Source organism: Taudactylus pleione, unplaced genomic scaffold (assembly GCF_031769625.1).
Source record: "Taudactylus pleione unplaced genomic scaffold, aTauple2 ptg000061l, whole genome shotgun sequence".
Lineage (NCBI taxonomy): Eukaryota > Metazoa > Chordata > Amphibia > Anura > Myobatrachidae > Taudactylus > Taudactylus pleione.
Window position 1 is genome coordinate 18393065 of NW_028284463.1, and position 17340 is coordinate 18410404.

The 17340-nt window shown below is 46.0% G+C and overlaps 1 protein-coding gene across 1 annotated transcript in view; it reads right to left on the reverse strand.

Annotated features, from left to right (window-relative positions):
• Positions 1 to 8998: 8998 nt before the first annotated feature.
• The window catches only part of LOC148535126 (uncharacterized), a 36492-nt gene continuing 28150 nt past the window's right edge, over positions 8999 to 17340 (reverse strand). Inside the window, exon 4 of the mRNA XM_088464505.1 lies at positions 8999 to 9166. Coding sequence (XP_088320631.1) covers positions 8999 to 9166 — 168 coding nt within the window. The remainder of the gene's footprint in view (positions 9167 to 17340) is intronic.

Below are 17340 nucleotides of genomic sequence, written 5' to 3' on the forward strand. Positions count from 1 at the left end.
GGGGGGTGCCTAACCCTAAGTCCCCCCTGGGAACCCTAAAACTAACCCTCCCCCCCTGCGGCTATCTGCACTCGGCGCCCGGCGTCCCTTCGATCGGGATGCCGGGCGTCGGTCTTCCGACATATGTCTAATGACAGTCTTTAGACCCTTGCCGGGATTAGACAGTCGGGAAGCCGACGGTCGGAATTACGTCCATCGGCTTCCCGACTTCCACCCGATTGGCTGGAGCACCATTTATCACTCTTTGCGTACGATAAAACTCATTGACATGAGGCCCTTAGTTACCTATCACCGAATGCCAGCAGTTTAAATGTTTCCTTACAACTGTTATCTAGGCCCCTGACCTAAGGTCCTCCATCATTCTGTAGCCAGCAAGCATTATTTGTCCCGCCAGACAAGCACGAGCCCAGTAAATCAGTCCCCGCCCCCTTCCTCGTGGAGCACCTGCCCAACCTATCTACTTAATGGTATGCAGTCCGGATGTTTAACAGTGACGATATCATAAGTCACTATGTCGACCTGACTATGCTGGAAAACTGATGTGGATGAAATGCTACTTACAGCATATTACTCCTGCGGCGATATAATTTTAAACATGCCAGTTTGCGGCATGTTTAAAGCTACTACCTCCAGAGAAGTTTCATTCCCTGTTCAAAGATGACCGCCTGCGCCATCTTGTCACTGTGTTGAGTGTCACAGTGGGAGACAGTAGTATTTTTTTTTTTTTACAGTGAATTAGAGTTTAGAATGAATTACTTCCACAATATGCAGTAATATGCCCCAAGCACTAAGTACTAGTACTACAACACAGTAACACTGATTAGAAAGACTGATTTCGTTAGTTACATTGTATCATCGCAATTTGAAGATTCTAACCTAGGAATGGTGCGTTGTTTTAAAATCCTCCATTTTCTATTTAACAGCAAGGGTCTGTATAGATTGTAGACTGGTATCTCATACACAAGGGCATTGCCAATGATTTCACAGCATTGATATTATGTTATGCTTTATTATTTCAGCTTTTTGTCCCTCATCTGATTCCCCTTGGAATACTGGACCTCATTCAGAGCCGGACGCTATTTGCGCTCGCTCGTTCAGAAAAAGGGGCCGGATATTTAAATAGAGCGCTCGCTCTTTGCGGTCTGTTGACGCCTCTATGTCTGAACGAGCGAACGAAACATGTGCTCGCTATTTTTAAAAAAACGCCCCCTGGCCGCTCGCATCCTACGTCATCTCCGCTATTTATTAGATTAATCGAGTACATCGAAAGGCGTCTGAACTGCTCGCAGTGCTTGTGGTAGCATTTTCCTACCGCAATCATGCGAGCGGTTCAGGCTAAAAGACAACCAAGTGACGTGGCCGATGACGCTGCTTTGTTAATTATGCACACCCTTAAAACGCCCGTTTTGACTGTTTGGCACGCCTGCGTTCGGATCTCCACTCCCCGTTTTCAAGCACCTTCCCCTGTTACCACCCACAAACGCCTCATTCTGTCACTCATATTAGCAGGCATTCGCTATTTTGCGAGCACACAATTTCCGACCGCAATGACTGGTTGGCGCATGCGTATTACAACCCATACGCATGTGCAGTTGTGCGAACATCGCTCCGAGCGAACGAGCGGCCGCTTACGAGCGGCTCTGAATCAGGCCCACTGTCTTAGAGATGAGCAGTTTACAATAGTATATTGTGGGAATAAACTACTTATTTCAATTCTATTGTTTGACAATGCTGCCACGGGAAAACAGGGTAAGACCAAACCTTTGTGCTTGTATGAATATTGTAATTTTGTGTTCGTTGTGCTTTAAATGAGCTTCCTCTTGGTCTTTGTGTACTTGGTGATTCTTTGCTTTTCCAGACTGATTAAATCAGCAAATACTGCACTAAATCCCAGCAGCAAACGACGGGCTGTACTAATATAGCTTAGGATAATAAATTTGTGATAGGTGTTTACTAAAGCAATCACATTTCTAGTACTACCTGATGGCACAAAAGATGGGTTTTTGTCTCACGGAAACATAATAACCTGAATTTCAATAAGTTTTATGAAGAGACTTCTGGGTATATATCTGTCATTCTCACTTGCTCTTGTAACTAGGACATGTCCTTAGACTCTAGCACCATTAAATACACACACAAGAGACAAGGGACTGTTTGCGTTGCCAGAGGCACCATCTAAGGGTCTTCCCAGGCTTGTGCGGATAATGACAGCAGAAGTGAAAGTCACCATCAGTGACGTCTTTAAACAAGATATATACAGTTTATTTTTAACTACAACTCTTCTCGATTCAAATGGGGCCTACTAATTCTTCCTCATCCTAATCTCCTGAAATAAACAATACCAGAGCAGTACATTGTCAAATATGGCACGAATGAGTGTTTGCAAATAGTATATCTGTGGAAATGGAGGGGATACCACTGACACCGGTAAGTAAGAGACACCCCAGAAGCGTGTACGGCATTCCGGAACACTAAATTAAAAGTTTGCTCAGGGGGAAAACGCAACAGTTCTTATCTGATCAAGTGTTGGGACAACATGGAAGTAATCAGATGTTGGGTTTGCATCCAATGGTGATGGTTTCAGCTGTCAATGGCGGAGATTCCTGTACTCCCAGCTATATGCAAACGTGATCTCCTGTCATCTGCACATGTGCTATCCGCGACCAAAGATGGCAATAGCGATAGTTTCTGTCGATGGAGTGAAACTATCGACCATCAATGTTTTTATCATCGATGTCCATCCCTACATCAAAGGGATTTGGATGTATGACCAGTTCCAGTTCTGGATCTGCGTGGTGGTGAGGGGAGAGTGAGCGAGAGGGTGGTAAGGTGGGTATTGTGAAGATGAATTGGTCAATGGAAAATGATGATGAGAGGGGGTAATAATAATGAGAGGGGTTAAAGTTGATGGGATGGGATCAATAATGAAGAGAGGGGGTAAATGATGATGAGAGGGGGTTAATGTTGAAAGGGGTTAATGATTATGAGAGGGGTAATATGATAAGAGGGGGTTAATGATGATGAGAGAGGTTAATGATTATAAGAGGGGTAATATGATGAGGGGGTTAATGATGATGAGAGGGATTAATGATAATGATGAGGGGGCAATAATGATGAGAGGGGTTAATGATTATGAGAGGGGGTAATAATGATGAGAAGGGGTTAATGCCGATGAGAGGGGGTTAATAGTGATGAGAGGGGGCTAATGGTGATGAGAGGGCGTAATAATGATGAGAGTAGTTAATTATGATGAGAGGGGTTAATACTGATGAGAAGGGGTAATAATGATGAGAGGGGGTAATAATGATGAGAGGGGATTAATGGTGATAAGAGGGGGTAATAATGATGAGAGGGGGTTAATGGTGATGAGAAGGGGTTAATGGTGATGAGAGAGGGTAATAATGATGAGAAGGGGTTAATGGTGAGAGAGTGTTAATGGTGATGAGAGAGGGTAAAAATGGTGATGAGAGAGGGTAATAATGATGACAGGGGGTTAATGGTGATGAGAGAGGGTAATAGTGATGAGAGGGGGTTAATGGTGATGAAAGAGGGTAATAATGATGAGAGGGGGTTCATGGTGATGAGAGAGGGTAATAATGATGAGAGGGGGTTAATGGTAATGAGAAGGGGTTAATGGTGATGAGAGAGGGTAATAATGATGAGAGGGGGTTTATGGTGATGAGAGGGGGTTAATGGTGATGAGAGAGGGTAATAATATTGAGAGGGGGTTCATGGTGATGAGATGGGGTTCATGGTGATGAGAGGGGGTTAATGATTATGAGAGAGGGTAATAATGATGAGAGGTGGTTCATGGTGATGAGAGGAGGTTACTGGTGATGAGAGGGGGATAATGGTGAGGAGAGGGGGTTAATGGTGATGAGAGGGGGTAATAATGATGAGGGGGGTTTTATGGTGATGAGAGGGGGTTAATGGTGATGAGAGAAGGTAATTATATTGAGAGGAGGTTCATGGTGATGAGAGGGGGTTCATGGTGATGAGAAAGGGTAATAATGATGAGAGGGGGTTAATGGTGATGAGAGAGGGTAATAATGAAGAGATGGGGTTAATGGTGAAGAGAGGGAGTTAATGGTGATGAGAGAGGGTAATAATGATGAGAGGTGGTTCATGGCGATGAGAGGAGGTTACTGGTGATGAGAGGGGGATAATGGTGATGAGAGGGGGTTAATGGTGATGAGAGAGGGTAATAATGATGAGAGGGGTTAATGGTGAAGAGAGGGAGTTAATGGTGATGAGAGAGGGTAATAATGATGAGAGGGGGTTCCTGGTGATGAGAGGGGGTTAATGGTGATGAGAGAGGGTAATAATGATGAGAGGGGCTTCATGGTGATGAGAGGGGGTTAATGGTGATGAGAGAGGGTAATAATGATGAGAGGGGCTTCATGGTGATGAGAGGGAGTTAATGGTGATGAGAGTGGGTAATAATGATGAGAGGGGGTTAATGGTGATGAGAGGGGTTAATGAAGATTGATGATGAGTAGAAAAAGAAGATATTGATTACTGTAGGATGACTGGATAGTGAAGGATTATGGTAAGAGGGGTTAATGGAGAACAATTATATAGAAAGTGGTTTAAATGATGGAGGGGGAGGGGTTAAGGATTGATGCATTATGAGCTCTCAACGATTAATAAATGAATATTGGAGAATTATATAAAATTAGGACCATCTATTAGCAGTTACTAATCTGACATTTGGGCTATTGCAGGGAAGATTTATTTGTTTCTGTATTTAAATTTTTTTTTTAATTGTTAATAATATGACTTTATGCAGTAATAATATAGTATATAACACCTGTATACACATTGGTACAGCAGGCACATTGGTTTGGGCTGGGTGCAATGTAAGATGCGTCCAATATGATATAAGCACAAACGGTAAGTGCACATTTTGCTTACATTCATATTACCCTATAGTCCCTACATACACTTGGAGCACAAATGCATCTATATCTAAGGGGGAGATGTATCAAACCATCTAATGAGGACTAGTGAAGAAGTTGCTCAAACCGACCAATTAGCTTCTAACAGTTATTTATCTAGATTCTTGTATACAATGATTGGTAGACTCTGGTTGCTATGGGCATCTTCTCCACAACATTTGATACATCTGCCCCTTAATTAGGGGTGAAATTCTAAAGTTGCTAATGCATCTCCCCATACTGCTGCTCTCCTAGACGTATTGGGATGTATACATATAGGCCCTCATTCAGACCCACTCGCGAGCGGCTGTCCGCTCGCAAGTGGGTTGTTGGTCCCCACTGCGCATGCGCACGACGGAGGGAGCTCCGTCGTGCGCATGCGCGAGACCCGATGAGCGAAGGACTTTCCTTCGCTCGGAGTGTCTCATCAAAGGGGGCGTGCTGTCGATGGTGACTGACAGCACGCCCCTTTGGTGGGCGTGCCTGCCAGACGTAGGCGTTCCCATGGGAACGCCTACCGTCTGAAGCCGGCCCCACTGACATCACTAGTGATGTCAGTGGGAGTGATTTTGGCTCTGATAGAGCCAAAATCACTCCTGGCCTTGCGGTTGAAAAACCCAACCGCAGGCTTTTGCTCGCAGTTTCAATGGTCGCGATGGTCAAGACCATCGCGACCATCATCCCGCACGCTCGTATATGCTGTGGGTGGTGACCCACAGCTATACGAGCGTCCAGGAGGGCATTCCATATTAATGGAGGTGGGCCCTGAATCAGAGCGAGCGCTCTGGTCAGAGCGTCCGGGTCTGAATCAGGGTCATAAACTGTTGTCAGACTAAAGTCTGCTCAACGTGGGTAACTAAAAACTTGTACTGTACATCCTTTGATGCAACATAAAATAAATTAATGTGTGCCGTCTTTAAGTCCATTGCAATTGTCTACATTTTCTGAGGTAATATAAGGCAGGATCGGGTGCAGGACGGACAAAATAGCTAATTTATTAGTTTGTGCAGAATATTATACAAATGTACATCGTGGAGTATTTCCGCTGTGTCCTGTCATTAATAGGTTTAATCCAAAGTTTATCAAACATTACAATTGGAAAGCAGCTGTTCTTCTCTTCAAACAGCCGCCAAATGCATGGTCCATCTCCTGTCGTCAGGTAAGTGCTCAGGGCTGCCAAGACTTAGGGCAGGCCCGGGTGCTGTTAGGGTGTAGGCGCTGGATATTGAATACATTACTATGGTGGTTCATCGGGGGCGTAGATTGCAGCATTGCAGGGGGACGTGGTTATGCCTCCCTCACACTCTTAAGGCCATACAGAGGCTTGTGCCCAGGTAATCTGTACTCGCTTTCACCCCTCTCGGTGCCCCTGTGTCATATAGCGTTACACATAAATATAGTATTTATACTAGACATAGCTGACTGAAAGGTACTAACCATACCTTACCTACGCTAGCAAAGCTCTTGGTAGTAGACCAGACTCCTGGATCCGGAGGCTTGATGTGGTGATTCACAGTGAGTCATGTCATGATAGCACTGTCCCATCTGCTCAATGCCACAAATTGACATGGCCACGTGCCACAGAAGCTCCCACCAAAATCTTCCCTTCATGATTTCTGAGAAGGGAGAAATCAAATATTGGCAAGTATAGCACAGGACGCCATTGGCACCCCCTGAAATGCTTCCACTCAGGGGTTGCGTCTGCTAACCGATAAACAGAAGCCGCAGCGCTACAAGTAGGGAGTGTTAAACCGTTGAGTTCGGACCCATTGGGCCTAATTCAGAGGTTTTGACAGTGCCGATGTTTGCGCAGCTGAGCAATGTTTTGTTACTGCGCATGCACGAAAAGTCTGGATAACCCTTACTGTGCACATGCGAACCAAGGTGTGTGATGGCGTACCCAGCTAAGTACTACATCTGCCATCCCTGGGCATTTGTAGCTGGAGACTGGGAGCAGAACTAAAGTCATTACAAAAAGAGGAGTTATCAAGGGCGTGTCATGGGTATGTCATGGGTGTGTTATGGGAGTGTCATGGGTGTGTAATGGGTGTGTTATGCAAGTAGCATTGGCGTGTTATAGGAGAGCCCTGGGTGTGTTATGGGAGTGGTATGGGCATGTTATGGGAGAGCCCTGGGTGTGTTATGGGAGTGGTATGGGTGTGTCATGGGAGTGGTATGGGTGTGTTATGGGAGTGTCATGGGTGTGCTATGGGAGTGCAATGGGCATGTTATGCAAGTAGCATGGGCGTGTTATGGGAGAGTCCTGGGTGTGTTATGGGAGTGGTATGGGCGTGTTATGGGAGAGTCCTGGGTGTGTCATGGGAGTGTCATGGGTGTGTTATGGAAGTGTTATGGACATGTTATGCAAGTAGCATGGGTGTGTTATGGGAGAGCCCTGGGTGTCTTATGGAAGTGGTATGGGCGTGTTATGGGAGAGCCCTGGGTGTGTTATGGGAGTGGTATGGGCGTGTTATGGGAGAGCCCTGGGTGTGTTATGGGAGTGGTATGGGCTTGTTATGGGAGTGGTATGGACGTGTTATGGGAGAGCCCTGGGTGTGTTATGGGCGTGTTATGGGAGAGCCCTGGGTGTGCTATGGGAGTGGTATGGGCGTTTTATGGGAGAGCCCTGGGTGTGCTATGGACGTGTTATGGGAGAGCCCTGGGTGTGTTATGGGAGTGGTATGGGCGTGTTATGGGAGAGCCCTGGGTGTGCTATGGGAGTGGTATGGGCGTTTTATGGGAGAGCCCTGGGTGTGCTATGGGAGTGTTGTGGGAGAGCCCTGGGTGTGTTATGGGCATGTTATTGGAGTGGCATGGGTGTGTTATGGGAGTGTCATGGGTGTGTTATAGGAGTGTAATGGGCATGTTATGCAAGTAGCATGGGCGTGTTATGGGAGAACCCTGGGTGCGTTATGGGAGTGGTATGGGAGAGCCCTGGGTGTGTTATGGGCATGTTATTGGAGTGTCATGGGAGTGTAATGGGCATGTTATGGAAGTGGCATGGGCCTGTTATAGGAGTGGCATGGGTGTGTTATGGGAGTGGCATGGATGTGTTATGGAAGCGGTATGGGTGTGTTATGGGCATGATATTGGAGTGTCATGGGAGTGTAATGGGCATGTTATGGGAGTGTAATGGGCATGTTATGGGAGTGGCATGGGTGTATTTTGGGAGTGGCATGGGTGTGTTATGGGAGTGGCATGGGTGTATTATGGGAGTGGCATGGGTGTGTTATGGGAGTGGTATGGGTGTGTTATGGGAGTGGCATTGGTGTGTTATGGGCATGTTATTTGAGTGTCATGGGAGTGGCATGGACGTGTTATGAGAGTGACATGGGCATGTTATGGGAGTTGTATGGGCGTGTTATTGAAGTGGCATGTGCATGTTATGTGAGTGTAAAGGGCATGTTATGGGAGTGGCATGGGCATGTTATTGGAGTGGCATGGGCATGTTGTGGGAGTGGCATGTGCATGTTATGGGAGTGGCAAGGGCATGTTATGGAAGTGGCATGTTAATGTTATGGGAGTGGCATGGTCATGTTATGGGAGTGGCATGGGCATGTTATAGGAGTGGCATGGGCATGTTTCTGTATGCGGCTATGTTCTCTTTCCCAGCAATAAAGCCTCAGTGGTCATATTTTAATAAATTTACAAGTGTTACTCTGCGCCAGGCAGTGGCTGCTTGAGGAGTTGATGCTGTGACAGATGGTGATTTGATGGTGCAGAGATCAGATCAGCCAGCACAGTTGAGCATTGATCAGATATAAAAGTGGGTATCTCAGGACTTGCTGAGTCCATCACACGGAAGTACACAAGAGGAATGCTTAAACTGACATTTGCATAGTTTCACACTTGCGACTCCATGAGAAATTGCAGTCGCGCATGAACCTCGTCCATCTCTGAATCAGACCCATTTTGTGATACTGTAACCCTGTATGCTGCAACGTGTCACAGGTGTAGACTGATGGTTGTTATGGTAACCTCCCTCAGGACTACATGCCCCATAAGTCCAAGGGGAAGTCCAAGCTGGTGTCTGTGCCCTGGAGCAGAGCGTATTGCAGTGCTTACAGAGGGGTCTGCTGGAGTTGGGAGTTGAGTCTAGGCAAAGACTCCACTGAGATACCCCAATTTATGTCTACTGGATTTGTGTAGTTGAAGGTGGTCACGCCACAGAGAACCGGCTGAGAAGTGATAAGAGAGACTGAAAGTAGATGTAAGCTGGAAGTTATAGCCTGCAATACAGAGATACCCAGTATTTAAGGAGAGTGTAAATCTTTGTTACCTGCAGCAGCAATACCAAAGCTGATCCCTGATGCTGCAAGAAAATGGGAACAGTCAGTCTGGGACCTGTAGTACTGTAAGCTGTGTCAAGCATCTGCAAGTTGCACATGTGTGGCTCCCCTATTTGAATTTAGAACTGTGCTACAGCCCCACCTCTGGAGCCGTCAGTGTTTGCATATCATCGTGTGGTCAGATTGGGTGAGAACAGACTAGGGGTGTACCAGCCACTTTTCGTGTTTTGTGTTTTGGTTTTGAATCTGGATCTTTCTTCGTGTTTTGGATCTGGATTAGTTTTGCCAAAATCACCCTTCTGTGTTTTGGGTTTTGGATCTGTATTTTTTTTAAAAAAAAGCATAAATACAGATAAAATCACAGAATTTGTGGGCTTTTCTGCTCCTATGCTATTATTAACCTCAATAACATTAATTTCCACTCATTTCCAGTCTATTCTGAACACCTGTCACGTTCCGCTTCAGCTGACAGTGTTTTCACCAGCAGGTCTTTGCACCTCTGCAGGCTTGTGTCGGCCGGAAAGAGAGATACCACATAGGCTTTAAACCTAGGATCGAGCACGATGGCCAAAATGTAGTGGTCTGATTTCAACAGATTGACCACCCTCGAATCCTGTCAAAGGGAATGAAGGGCTTCATCCACAAGTCCCACATGCCGAGCAGAAACGCTCCATCTTAGCTCCTTCTTCACTTTCTCCAGTTGCTTCTGCAAAAGCCTGATGAGGGGAATGACCTGACTCAAGCTGGCAGTGTCTGAACTGACTTCACGTGTGGCAAGTTCGAAGGGCTGGAGAACCTTGCACAACACGGAAATCATTCTCCACTGCACTTGAGTCAGGTGCATACCCCCTCCTTTGCCTATGTCATAGGTGGATGTATAGGCTTGAATGGCCTTTTGCTTCTCCTCCATCCTCTGAAGCATAGAGAGGGTTGAGTTCCACCGCGTCAAAACCTCTTGCCTCAGGTGATGGCAGGGCAGGTTCAAGTGTGTTTGCTTGTGCTCCAGTCTTCGGCACGCAGTCACTGAATGGCGAAAGTGGCCAGAAATTTTTCGGGCCACCCAAAGCGTCTCCTGCACGTCCTTGTTGTGTTTCAGAAAATTCTACACCACCAAATTTATTGTGTGATGATTTCCCTCAGTTTCTCTAAGAGGTTGTCAGCAATGTGCCTCTTACTGAAACCGGTGATACACAGCGTAGCCTGCCTTGGAACGAGCTGGCGTATCTGAGCTGCGGCTACTGGTGACACTGCTGTTGTTGCTGCGTAAGGCGATACATCTACCCAGTGGGATGTCACAGTCATATAGTCCTTAGTCTGCCCTGTTCCATTTGTCCACATGTCCGTGGTTAATTTGACATTGGGTACAACCGCATTTTTTAGGACACTGAGGACACTTTTTCTGACGTCTCTGTACGTTCTCGGTATCGCCTGCCTAGTGAAGTGGAATCTAGACGGGAATTTGGTACCGGGGACACACTACCTCCGTCAATTGTCTAAATCCCACTGCACTAATGGCGTATACCGGACACACGTCTAAAACCAACATAGCAGTCAAGGCCTCAGTTATCCGCTTTGCTTCAGGATGACTGCTGTCGCACTTCATCCTCCTCTCTAAGGACTGTTTGAGCGTCAATTGTTTAGTAAAAGAAGTAGTGGTGTTCCTACTTCCTCTCTGGGATGATGAACGACTCCCAGCAGCAACAGCAGCAGCGGCAGCAGTAGGCATAGCAATGCAGGATCCTTTGGAGGAATCCTGGATAGGAGAGACAGTCATGCCAGTGACATGGCCTCCAGGGCCACTTCCGATCCTGACTAAGAAGGAAATTGACAAGGAGGGAGTTGATGGTGTGGTTTTCAAGCGCTTGGATACAACAGGACAACAGGATTTAGGGGTCCCTGGACTGCTTACGGTCTTGGCCAAAGTTTCTGAACTTGACAGTAACTTTTTATGAATGCGCTGCAGGTGACGTATAAGGGAGGATGTTCCTAGGTGGTTAACGTCCCTACCCCTACTTATTTCACCTTTACATATGGTACATATGGCAAGACAGTTGTTCTCCGGATTTGGATAGAAATATTGCCAGAACAAACAGGTGGAATGCATGGTCTTCTGCCCAGGCATGACCGTGATGGGCTTTTTCATCCCACGGACAACAACTGTCTCCCCTGGAGCCTGATTTAAACAAACCACATCAACATCAGAATCCTCCTCATCAACTTCCTCCTCAGCGCCAGCTACACCAATATCCTCATCCTGTTGTACTTCAACAGTGACATCTTCAATTTGAATATCAGCAACTGGACTGTGGGTGCTCCTTCCACTTGCAGAGGGCGTGCAAATGGTGGAAAGAGCCACCACTTCCTGTCCAGTGCTGGGAAGGTCAGGCATCGCAACCGCCGCCACACTTGGACTCTCCTTGGGGATTTGTGATATCTTCTTAGAACGCACAGTTCTTTGCTGTGCTTTTGCCAGCTTAACTCGTTTGATTTTTGTAGCGGGAGCAGGGCTTCCATCATCATGTGAAGCTGAAGCACTAGTCATGAACATAGGGAAAGACCTTGCCATTCTGTGTTGTAAATGGCATATTGGCAAGTTTACATTTCTCCTCAGATGATTTAATTTTTTTTTTAAGGTAATTTTCCTGAATTTGCCATTTGAGATTTAATATGCACTCTACTATGACATTGGGCATCGGGCTTGGCAGACGACGTTGATGGCATTTTATCGTCTATGACATGACTAGTGGCAGCAGCTTCAGCACTAGAAGGAAGTGGTTCTTGATCTTTCCCAATTTTGTTTTTATCGGACAAATTTTTGTTCTCCATTTATGTTATATTGATATATATGTGCAGCTAAGGCGCACACAAACACAGAAAAGTAGAATTTTTTAATTTTTTTTGGAGTGCACTTTGGGGGTTACACCACCCTTTAACAGATTTATGACACAGGCGCACGCTTGGCACTGCTACTTTCTTGATGCACGTGCGGCTACTGCGCACACAATTCACAACACAGAAAAGAAGAATTTTTAATTTTTTTTGGAGTGCACTTTGGGGGTTACACCACCCTTTAACAGGTGAGCCAGCCGGCCCTTTACTTATGACACAGGCGCACGCTTGGCACTGCTACTTTGTTGATGCACGTGCGGCTACTGCGCACACAATTCACAAACACAGAAAAGAAGATTATTTTCTTTTTTAGGAGTGCACTTTGGGGGTTACAGCTCCCTTTAACAGACGAGCCAGCCGGCCCTTGATTTATGACACGGGCGCACGCTTGGCGCTGCTACTTTGTTGATGCACGTGCAGCTACTGTGCACACAATTCACAAACACAGAAAAGGAGAATTTTTTTTTTTTTGGAGTGGACTTTGGGAGTTACAGCACCCTTTAACAGATGAGCCAGCCATCCCTTTACTTATGACACAGGCGCACGCTTGGCGCTGCTACTTTGTTGATGCACGTGCGGCTACTGCGCACCCAATTCACAAACACAGAAAAGAAGAATTTTTTTTTTGTGGAGTGCACTTTGGGGGTTACAGCACCCTTTAACAGATGAGCGAGACGGCCCTTGATTTATGACACAAGCACACGCTTGGCGCTACTTTGTTGATGCACGTGCGGTTGCAGCGCATGCAATTCACAAACACAGAAAAAAATATTAGTTTATTTTTTTTGTAGTACACTTTGGGGGTTACAGCACCCTTTAACAGATGAGCCAGCCGGCCCTTTACTTATGACACAGGCGCACGCTTGGTGCTACTTTGTTGTTGCACATTCAGCTACAGCGCACACAATTCACAAACACAGAAAAGAAGAATTTTTTTTTTTGGAGTGCACTTTGGGGGTTACAGCACCCTTTAACAGATGAGTCAGCCGGCCCTTGATTTATGACACAGGCGCATGCTTGGCGCTACTTTGTTGATGCACGTGCGGCTACAGCGCACACAATTCACAAACACAGAAAAATGTTTTTTTTTTTTATTTTATTTGTAGTGCACTTTGGGGGTTACAATACCCCTGTAGACTTTGGAGTGGACACAGCCCCTATGGACAACTGACTGCACAACACAGCCCAGCCAGCCCCTATGGACAACAGCAGCACAACACAGTCCAGCCAGCCCCTATGGACAACAGCAGCACAACACAGTCCAGCCAGCCCCTATGGACAACAGCAGCACAACACAGCCCAGCCATCCCCTATGGACTATGGAGGAGTGGACACAGCCCCTATGGACAACAGCAGCACAACACAGCCCAGCCAGCCCTAACTCCCACCCTCCCTCTTCTCTGTCCACAGCCGGAGTGAAAAATGGCGCCGACGCGGGGACCTTTTATGGAATCCAAAACCCGCGAGATCCAACAGCAGGATGATGATGTTTTGCCTCGATTTCAGATCCGAGTCAGGCGGGAAAACTCGAGCCTGACTCGGATCCGACTCTGATCGGGTGGGCTCGGGGGGGTTCGGATTCCATAAATCCGAACCCGCTCATCCCTAGAGCAGACCATGTTTTGTATCCTTCATATCAAAGTGCCCGTAATATAAACCATCCTTCATATAAAAGTGCCCCAACAGAGCACTTAACTAATGTTCTGTATGTGGCCCGGGCTACCAACGTTCAAGTCCAAACTCTTTTTACAAGCGCTGTTATTGCACCCAGAGAATAGAGGGTTCCACCTATTGGATGGACAGTGTACTTGGGCCGCAGTTTATTGCTGCTGACAATGATCAAGTGTTTGAATAGTTGCTGTTCTTGGAGTGCACCATCAAAATAATAGGTCTGTAGGATTAAACCATTATTCTTGTGAGGTTATTGATAGTAGCTGAATCATAAGGAAGCCTTGCTAGATTCACCCTAATACCTTAAAGTGTTGAGTGTTTATATATCGCAGCCCATGTCATTGATAAACCTTTGAAATTATCGGTGTGGAAATTCTGTTTTGGTGCATTAGAACCTCTAGGAGGTTAGTTAGTCATAGTAAATGCAGTTTTAATAGGATGTGCACTGCTGAACACAGATTCCCGATGGTCAGAATCTAAACAGGTGCCGCAGTACAGGTCCTACGTGATTGCATCCCAAATTACAAATCTTTTCAAGTGGAGAGTAGGTTTATTGCACTTAACCTTGTGTGTATTCACTGTGTTAGGTTTGGGACTCCTTGCCTTTCTGTTGTGGTGTGGAGGAGGTGCTACAATGGGCATTGCCAAAGGTTGGTGTCATAAAAAGAAGCTGAACCCTCACCTCATACTGCAACCAGGTAACATCGGGCCTGTAGCAATCACCCTTAATAACAGCTACAAATATATTTGGCATACTACATGTGCACCAGAGAAGCCTCTGTCCCAGCATGAGAGGCAGTGGGGACAATTTTCCCATTCTTCGCTTTCCTTACATACTGCAGGAGCCATAGGAAATATGATAGGTGATTGGGAAAACCCGGGTTATTGCAGAGTTAACCCAGGTAGCTCCTTAGTGTAAAAGGGGACAGGGTTGGATTCCCGGGTGGAGTTGTCGGCAATCCAACCCAGGTAACTTGCAGGGTTTAACACGGGAATAACCCGTGAAACCCTGCAGTGTAAACGGCGCGATCCGAGTCACGATGTCCTGGATTGTGCCGCATGCCTGCCGATTGGCAGGCTTCAGTAGCGCTTGGAAATGACGTCATCCCCAAGCGTCCACTTCAACGCTGAAAAAGCCGGGTCTCTGCAGACCTGGCTGCGATGTAAACAGCGCCGACTCGGGAATATCCTGGGTCGGCGCCAGCTAAATTCCGGGTCTGATCCGGTTTGGAACCCTATTCCAACCTCCGGGTCAGACACGGAATTTAGTCTGTATAAGTCAGAACACTCGTACATGGTAACTGTCTCATTACATTTCAGCAACCTTTAGTTGACAATAATTACAACACTCAACAAAGAGAGACAGTCAGATGGAGTCTCTGAGCAACTTACATTATCGCCCTTTGATGTGAAAATGTTCCTCTCACATCAGTATTATGCATTTCCCCACAGCCTGCAGTGAAGTGCACACCTAATTGCAATCATGAAAAGCTTTAAGAAGAAAACCATTAATAATTCATTCGTGAAATCACACAGGCTCCGCTTTTGAAAATAACTTTCCCTTGCCTTCAGAAAGTCCCTTTTTGGAAGGGGTATGAGGATGGGGAAAATGACAGGTTTCAGTCAATATCAGCCGAGCTTCACCATTAACACGTGGGATTAAATCATATGTTTACCCTGACATACACAAGGATTCTGTTCCTAATTAGGTTTGATTGCTCTGGCACTAGGAAAATGCTGGGTGTGTGATCAGTGGGACTGAAAATAATCAGTGTTGATCTGCTTTAAACACGTTCACTGCCAGGAGAAACTACAAACTACTAAAGTGGTTTTATAGTCATTGGAACGGCGTCCTACACCAAGGAGAAATTTCTGTGGTCCCAACTGTTGCAAAACTACAATACCCACAAGTCTCATTGACTTGGTGGATAGTCAGATGTATGGTGAACTGTGGTTCAGAAGATGTAAATTGCCAAAAATGTCTTGCCAAGAGTTGGATAACCAATACCAAATTTCAGTTTGGACTGAGTTGAATGGCGGCGTTTATCATACTTCAAGACAGCGGTCACACAACTGATAGGGGCACTCACAGCATGCTGCATGTGTTTTGGGCCTGATGACTTCTCCTTCTTCAATGGGTTCTACTGCTACTTGCTCCACCATAACACAGAGAACAGGCCCTACCGGAGCAGACAGAATCCTTTTGGTTGCTACTGAGCTCATGCCAAGCTTACACCTATGAAGGTGATGGAGATTTTCAAAAGCCCCAGTGTCCAACACTTTCATATAATGGCATTAACAAGATCACATTTAAACATCATTGACTCCTTCATGAAGCTTCTTTGATTTCTGAAATACAGCAAAGCCAGAGACAACCATGGGATGGACTGTGGGCAACCAACCTCGGAATCAGATGCCACAGGCATTGAAGCATAAACATCTGTGGTTGTTTGGGACACTCTGATCCTGAATAACGCCATAGCCATGGAAATGGCAGTAGCTGTAACAGCACTTTCTGTGAAAAGTATCCACCCAACATTGCTCGCTGGAAGTTCACTGTTTACTGCTGTGAGCTGCTATGCCACATGTGTGGCCCTAACCTATGGGCAAGCACCTCCTACACCAGCCTTCTTGGGGGGAGATGTATGAAACCTTCTGACGAAGAGATGTTTCCCATTTATGACCCTTACCAGTTAGTAGAAGAAATTTGTTTATTCTATGGGGTAAATTTACTAAAATTCAAGTTTGGTTTAGATGGCAATCTCGGGTGCGTTTAGGCATGTTTTTCATCTGGCAAATTTAGTAAAGGCAAACTCGAGTTTGGGAGAGAGTTCTTTAATCTCACTCATAATACTCAGATCTTCTCAACATTGGGCAAACTGGGAAGTACTTTTCATGAAAGAGATGCAATTTGCAAATTTACTAAGATTCGAGATTTCAATCTTGGGTGTGATTACAGCAAACTCACAGAGAAATTGAAGTTTCAAATACTCATCTTCCTAAGCTGTGAGTTTAGCAGAAACATACACAGATCAGTGTGATTTGTGTATGTTTCTGCATGTGTAGTTAATGTATAATGTTTTTATTTAAAAAAAATGACTTTGGGTCCAGCCCCAAAAGCAATAACCAGCCCCAGACTGGTAAGCCAGTCCTGGTTCCAAAAATTATGGGGAACAAAATAGAGTAGAGTTCCTCGTAACTTAGGAACCAGCACCTGGCTGCAGGGTCAGTGCTGGTTTTAAATATAGGGAGAAAAAAATTGCATAGTGGTCCCCTATATTTAAAACCAGCACCGCACACAAACCAACCGGGGTGTAAAGCCACAGCCAGGAGACCCTATTACCGGGTCTCCATGGCCAAAGCATCCTCACCCCAAGCCAGTCAGGCCAAGCCAGGGATCTCAAGGGAGGTGGGATCACCCAAAAAAGGGGTCCCCCCTATCCCAATACCCCAGGCTTAGTACGGGGGTAATAAAGTGTAAAATAGTAGAAAACTATTGTATTTTACAGTGGAAATACAGGTGCCAGCATGCCTGCCCTTTTGCACTTGTGGAA